Consider the following 7,467-nt stretch of genomic DNA (forward strand, 5'->3'; position numbering starts at 1 on the left):
TCACTGTGTTAGAGTGTGTCCTGTTGTAGCTGATCAGCCAGTATGAGATCAGAATGCTCTGTCACAGGTCAGACACAAATTGTCCATATGGACATTTGGTGTAGTTTTTCCAGTTTTGTGTATCTTGAATTTCTTTTGGACTAATTCAATTCTGCTTTGCTCATAGAGCTATGTGAAAGAGATAATTATTTGAAGACCACATGTGAGACAGTTTTGTAAAAAGCTGACATTCAGAGTATTTTTCAAACATTCTTTGATAACCTTTTAAACATTTATTTGTATTTACAAGCATTGCCATTGTTTGCCCCATAATGGAGCAATTAAAAATATAACATAAAAACTTTATAAGAATATGCAATGTCTAGCAAAATGTCAAAATTGGTCATATCTACAAACCCAATCAGTATGTCTTTAATTTAACTCCATCCTTCTCTAGCAGAATGGCTTCTACACTTTTTTGTGATGACCGCGTTTAGCACCCAGAGTATATTAAAATCAGCCGGAGTCAGAATAAGGGAAAATCCTTGATCTTTATTCTTTGTGGAGGTAAAGGGCAATGGTGATACAAAGTGAGAGCAGTTGTGACACAAATCCGGCCAGCAGTGCTTCTGGCTCTCACACTCCACCCACCAAATCCTCTGCAATCTCCTATACAACACATCAAACTTGCACAGAGAGTGGGCGGAGTCATTCTTTCTCCAAGCATATATTAATAGAGTATTGTCTAATTGCTAATTAGCCTCAAGTGCTTGGAACCACAATGCAATGAGAGCTTCAAGAGCTTCAGCTCATTACACTTTTTAGTATATGATTGCATTAGTGAGAGTTTCAAAATCTTTCACATTATTTCCCCCATAAAATGTGGTTATCATTGTCAAAACTATTCTTCTAGTTTAAATCTCTTCACTCTAATTTCAGAATTCTTTCAAGTTTCCTTTGAAATTGCTCTTATTGGGGCAGCTGGGTGTCACAGTGGATAGAGCACCAATACTGAAGTCAGAAGGATCTGAATTTAAATCAGATCTTAGATACTTAACAGTGGAATAACATGACATTCATTATCAGTGTGTTATTTAGCAAATATACCCCTCTCCACACACACACACATATAGAGTGTGTATATTGGTGTAGTAGATAGAGCAATTTACTTATAGAGAAGACTTGAGTTTACATTCAGGCTTTTTTCAGATTGAATGAGATATTTGTAAAGTGCTTTGCAAAACTTAAATCATTTTAAAATGCTATTGTTATTTTTATTATTAATTCTTATGCAAATACTATTTTCTTTTTTCTTGGACATCTTTGGAATATAGGATTATGGCTCTGATTGCTAAATAAAAGTAACAGAATTAAGTCACTTAGTCATAGTTCCAAATTGGTTATCATAATGACTGAAACAATCTGCACTTCTGCCAAGAGCATGCTAGAATGCTCATTTAGCCACAGCCTGAGCAATACTTCTTTTTCATTTTTTGTCATCTTTTATCATCTGATGGGTAGAACTTCGGAGGTACTTTAACTTGCATATAACCAATGCTACTTAGAGCATTTTTCATATAATAATTGATAGCTTGACTTTCTCCCTTCGAAAAGTGCTTACTTATATCCTTTGACTATTTGGCTTAGAGTTCTCTCTTCTATTCTCTTCTTCATAGTACATCACCCAGTTGTTTTTGTAGTCATGGACTTCTTCACTTCTGACATGAGAAGGTAACTTCTTTTTTCAAGACAGCCCATATATATGTCATGATATCTTCCCATCCCTTTTTCTCCATAAGATTGTAGAGTCAAGGATTCCCATTCTTTCAATATTCCTCAATCTGTCTCTGGTGCCTGTGTGATTGCTGGTAGCCTATAGACATATCAATCCTTAAAATGATTTTCACTTAGTCAATCTGTCTTTGCTATCTACCAATCTACATCTCTCTTTCATTTGAAGAAAGAAAGTCTTTTACAATAAGGTGCTGTTGTTTCCTTTTCTCATACTCTCTGCTGTCTATCCTTCAATTACATCATTCAATGAGTTTCTAGCTGCCAGGGATATCTGATTGGCAAACATGATGTATTTTCCTCAATTATGTTTTGTTTTTTTTTTTTGGTCTTCTCAGAGCCCATTGACTCAAACAATTTCCTTTCTAGGTTTTTGGGGCATTGTCAGTCAATGAGCATTAGGTGCCTACTTTATGCTGGGCTCTGTGCTATATGTTGGGGACAGATAGAGAAGCAAAAGACAGTTCCTGCATGGAACTCAAGGATCCAACAACTGACCAATTATATATGAATCATCTACATCGAGAATAAGTAGAAAATAAAGTAGGAGGAGCAACTAGAATTAAAAAGGCAAGCAGCACCAGATCTGAAGTCAGGAGCACTCATCTTCTTGAATTCAACCAAATCTAGCCTTAGGTACTTACTAGATTTGTGACCTTGGGAAAGTCACTTAACTCAATTTCTTCATCTGCAATAAGAACTGGGGAAGGAAATGGTTAACCACTCCAGTATTTTTTCCAAGAAAACCATAAATGGAGTCACAAAGAACCAGACATGACTGAAATGATTGAATAACAACAACTATTATTAAAAGTGATTGGAGGATGGTGGAGGCATGATGGCAGAGAAAAGGCAAGAATTTGAGCTTTTCCAAGTTCCTCTTGAAATAACTTTAAATCATGCCTCAAAACAAATTCTGGAGTGATAGAACTTACAAAAATATATGGTGAGATAGCTCAGAAGAACTACAGGAAAGTTCTGTCTTAAATAAAAGGGTAGTCCAATCAAGTGCAGAAAGTGCACTTTATCTCAGCATAGATGAGCAACCAAGGCTGCAACACAGCATGCCAGCAGCTTACTTGGCCAGCTGTAAAACCTCCACTCTCCTCACATCAGGCTAGTAGTCAGGCCTGGCAGGCTACAAGCCCAGCAGAACAGATGAATCACCAGCCCTAGAATCCCCAGCAATCCAAAGGCCAGGTCCACAGCCTTAGTACAAGAAGCTTGGGACAATATTTCCTGCACTCAAAAGTTATTTAATTTTTAAAGTCAGCAAATAGGCTGGAAAAATGAACAACAACAAAAGCCCTGACCATAGCAAGTTACTATGGTAAGAGGAAAAATCAAAACACAAACCCAAAAGAAGGCAATAATGTTAAAAAAAAAAAAACCTACATATGAAAGCTCAAAAAGAAATATGATATTCTAAAAATAGAGGGAAAATACTCATTGAAAGGATTCATTGATCACTTTTGGAAAGAGATCTCATGAAGAAAATGTTTGCGAAACTCCCGAGCTATAATCTCAAGGGAAAAAATACTGGAAACAAATTCAATTATCAAGTAGCATGAACGTTCAACTTGGCTTTAATAGTATAATAATAACATTGATCATTTGTATTTGACTGGAGCTTTGTGGCCACATAAGACATTTCTCAACAAGGCATATTGAATATATGACAGAATCCTTTCTGTCAAGAGGTGAAAAAATTTCTAGAGGATCCTTGATGGGAAATGTTGCCACAAAGTTCCAGTCAAATACATTCATTCTTTCTGTTAACAGGTGAAAAACTTACTAGAGAATGCTTCTTGGGAAATATCTTGTGTCAAAATATAGCATTATATATTTTAATGTAAAGAAAGATCATTTCATTCATAACTCTTCATTTCACTATGAAGTGATGCCAAGTAAAATGTTTATTTTGGAGCAAAGCTTTTTTTAATCGTTATATCCACAAGATTTATCTTCTATATGAAGTCATTGATGTCGAGTAAGTCCTGTATTCTGACGAAAAGCCTTCCCACACTTATTACAACGATAAGGTTTCTCTCCAGTATGAATTCTGTGATGGGAAACAAGGGATGAATTGCGATTGAAAGCCTTTCCACATCCGTTACATTTATAAGGTTTCTCTCCAGTATGAATTCTAAGATGTGGAGTCAGTTGTGAGCTCTGCCGGAAAGTCATCCCACATTCATTGCACACATAAGGTTTCTCTCCTGTATGAATTCTATAATGTACAGTGAGTTCTGCTCTCTGGCAGAAGGCCTTCCCGCATTCACTGCATTTATAAGGTTTTTCTCCAGTGTGAATTTTTTGAGGCGAGTAAGTACAGCACAGAGATGAAAAGCCATACCACATTCCTTACATTTGAAAGATTTCTCACAAGTATGAATTCTATGATGTTGAGTAAGTTCGGTGCTCTGACAGAAGGCTTTACCACATTCATTACATTCATAAGGTTTTTCTCCAGTATGAATTCTCTGGTGGTAAGTAAGCTGTGATCTTTGGCGGAAGGCTCTCCCACATTCATCACATTCAAAAGGTTTCTCTCCTGTATGGATTTTTTGATGTCATATAAGCTCTGAGCTCTAACGGAAGGCTTTTCCACATTCATTGCACTTATAAGGTTTCTCTCCTGTATGAATTTTTTGATGCCGAGTTAGTTGTGAGCTCTGATGAAAGGCCTTTCCACATTCATTGCACACATAAGGTTTCTCTCCTGTATGAATTCTATGATGTACAGTGAGTTCTGCTCTCTGGCAGAAGGCCTTCCCACATTCACTGCATTCATAAGGTTTCTCTCCAGTATGGATTTTCTGATGGCGAGTAAGTCCAGTACTCAGGCGGAAGGCCATACCACATTCATGACATTCAAAAGGCTTCTCACTTGTATGAATTCTATGATGTTGAGTAAGTTCAGTGCTCTGACAAAAGGCCTTACCACATTCATTACATTCATAAGGTTTTTCTCCAGTATGAATTCTCTGATGGTAAGTGAGCAGTGATCTCTGGCGGAAGGCTCTCCCACATTCATCACATTCAAAAGGTTTTTCTCCCGTATGAATTTTCTGATGTCGAGTAAGCTGTGAGCTCTGACGGAAGGCCTTTCCACATTCATTACAGTCATAAGGTTTCTCTCCAGTATGAATTCTCCAATGTTGAATAAGCTGTGTCCTTTTCCCAAAGGCTTTCCCACATTCAATACATCCATAAGGTTTTTCTCCAGTATGAGTTCTAAGATGAGAAGCAAGGGCTGAACAGTAATTCCAGGTTTTCACACATTTATTCCATTCATAACATTTTTCTCCATTATGAATCTTCAGGTGTTGAGTAAGATGTGAATTCTGGTTGAAAGTATTCCTACACATGTTAGAATCATGTTTCTCTACAGTGTGAATCTTTTGATGTTTAGTTAGTTTGGTACTCTGGTTAAAAACCTTCCTACATTCATTACACTCATATTTTTTTCCAATGTGAATTTTCTTATTGAAAGAAAGGGAAGAGGTGTAGTTAAAGGCTTCCCATATAGATTATATGCACAGGGTTTCTCTCTAGTATGAATTTTCTGATAGAAAGTGGAGTGTATACTCTGTTGGAAAGTTTTCCCACATTCTCTGCATTTATAAAATTTATCTCCAGTAAGAATTTTGAAATTTTGAGTAGGTTTTATTTTTTTATAAGCTTTCCCACAATCAAAATATACATAAGGTTTCTGTATAGTATGAATTCTCTGTTGTTGAGTAAGTTGTTTTTTCCATGTGGCCTTCCCACTTTCATGATGTTTTTTTCCAGTATGCATTCTGTGATATTCAATAAGATCTGAATGATAACTGAAATATTTCCTTCTTACATTATACTTAGAAAATGTGTTCTTTGAGTAACTTTCATTGTATTTTCTTAGATCTAAATAGAGTTTAAATCCCTTTCTATGTGGATAACATTTGGAAAGATTCTTTCCTATGAAGAGTCTATGTTGTGGAAAAAGAACTGACTTTAAAGCAAAGATTTGACCATATTTATTATATTCATGATTTCTCAATTTACTGGGTGGTTTCCTTTGGATGATATTTTCTTTATGGATTTTCTCTTTATCACTCTTCTTCCTCTCTGAATTGTATTCATATTCCCAAGATTCTTCCAAATTAGAGATATAAGGGTAATCAGCTGTGAGTTTTTCTTGATATGACTGTTGCACAGGAATGCCCAGTTTTGGAATGAACTTTTTGTTTACAGATGTGACCTCCCAATCTGAAAGAAAGAAAAAATGCCAATTTCCACAATAAACTTAGTTTTGAGCCTAATCTTCTTCTTCTTCTTTTTTTTTTTAAATAACTTTTAATTGATAGAATCCATACCAGGGTTAATTTTTTACAGCATTATCCCTTGCATTCACTTCTGTTCCGATTTTTCCCCTCCCTCCCTCCACCCTCTCCCCCAGATGGCAAGCAGTCCTTTATATGTTGAATAGGTTACAGTATATCCTAGATACAATATATGTGTGCAGAACCGAACAGTTTTCTTGTTGCACAGGGAGAATTGAATTCAGAAGGTAGAAATAACCTGGGAAGAAAAACAAAAATGCAAGCAGTTTATATTCATTTCCCAGTGTTCTTTCTTTGGGTGTAGCTGCTTCTGTCCATCTTTGATCTATTGAAACTGAATTAGCTCTCTTTATCGAAGAGATCCACTTCCATCAGAATACATCCTCAAACAGTATCATTGTTGAGGTATATAATGATCTCCTGGTTCTGCTCATTTCACTTAGCATCAGTTTATGTAAGTCTCGCCAGTCCTCTCTGTATTCATCCCGCTGGTCATTCCTTACAGAACAATAATATTCCATAACGTTCATATACCACAATTTACTCAACCATTCTCCAATGGATGGACATCCTTTCATTTTCCAGCTTCTAGCCATTACAAACACGGCTGCCACAAACATTTTGGCACATACAGGTCCCTTTCCCTTCTTTAGTATCTCTTTGGGGTATAAGCCCAGTAGAAACACTGCTGGATCAAAGGGTATGCACAGTTTGATAACTTTTTGAGCATAGTTCCAAATTTGAGCCTAATCTTCTAATCTTGGTGGGGATTTAAGTATTTTTTTTTATTTCTTCTACTGTCCTCTGTCACATTCATAAAGAACAATAACTCTAAATTTTCAAGACAGTTTGGGAAAATAATATAATGTTACATTTGTAGGGTTACAATTTCCTTACATTTGTAAGGAAAATGTTTTTCAGTCTTCAAAATGTTACCTAAATATAAGTTATTATTACAGCTATTACAGCTTATAAAATACTTTGCTTTGAACCTCACAACTTTGGAAATGGGTTAATAAGTTTTAAATCTGTAACTCAAACTAAGTTCTACTGACTCTAAATCCAAAGTTCTTTCCCTTATGTTATATTTTATTCCAATGTCTTTTTAAAAACTGCATTATATTACCTTCTCATAATGGGATACAGTTATTCTCAGCCAGAAATATTTAAACTAAAAATGGATGATCAACAATTAACAATGATGCAGAGTGGATGATCAAGATAGAGCTCAGAGATGGAATAGAAGGAAAAATACAGTGATCTCTCTCTACCAAATTTGCAGGAGGTTTTGCAAATAGATCTATGAATTGCATCTAACTAAATCTCTTGGAAAATAAAAAAAAAAAAATCAGGGAGTCATTTTTCCATCTGA

At 35.7% G+C, this 7,467-nt stretch overlaps 1 protein-coding gene across 1 annotated transcript; it reads right to left on the reverse strand.

Annotated features, from left to right (window-relative positions):
• Nucleotides 1-3,683: 3,683 nt before the first annotated feature.
• LOC127558369 (zinc finger protein 420-like) lies at nucleotides 3,684-6,139 on the reverse strand. The gene is given in 2 exon segments (XM_051991995.1): nucleotides 3,684-4,085; nucleotides 4,088-6,139. Coding segments are annotated over 2 exon segments (1,392 nt in total). The 5' UTR covers nucleotides 5,142-6,139; the 3' UTR covers nucleotides 3,684-3,747.
• Between the last annotated feature and the right edge of the window lie 1,328 nt (nucleotides 6,140-7,467).

This window comes from Antechinus flavipes, chromosome 1 (assembly GCF_016432865.1).
Source record: "Antechinus flavipes isolate AdamAnt ecotype Samford, QLD, Australia chromosome 1, AdamAnt_v2, whole genome shotgun sequence".
Classification (NCBI taxonomy): Eukaryota; Metazoa; Chordata; class Mammalia; order Dasyuromorphia; family Dasyuridae; genus Antechinus; species Antechinus flavipes.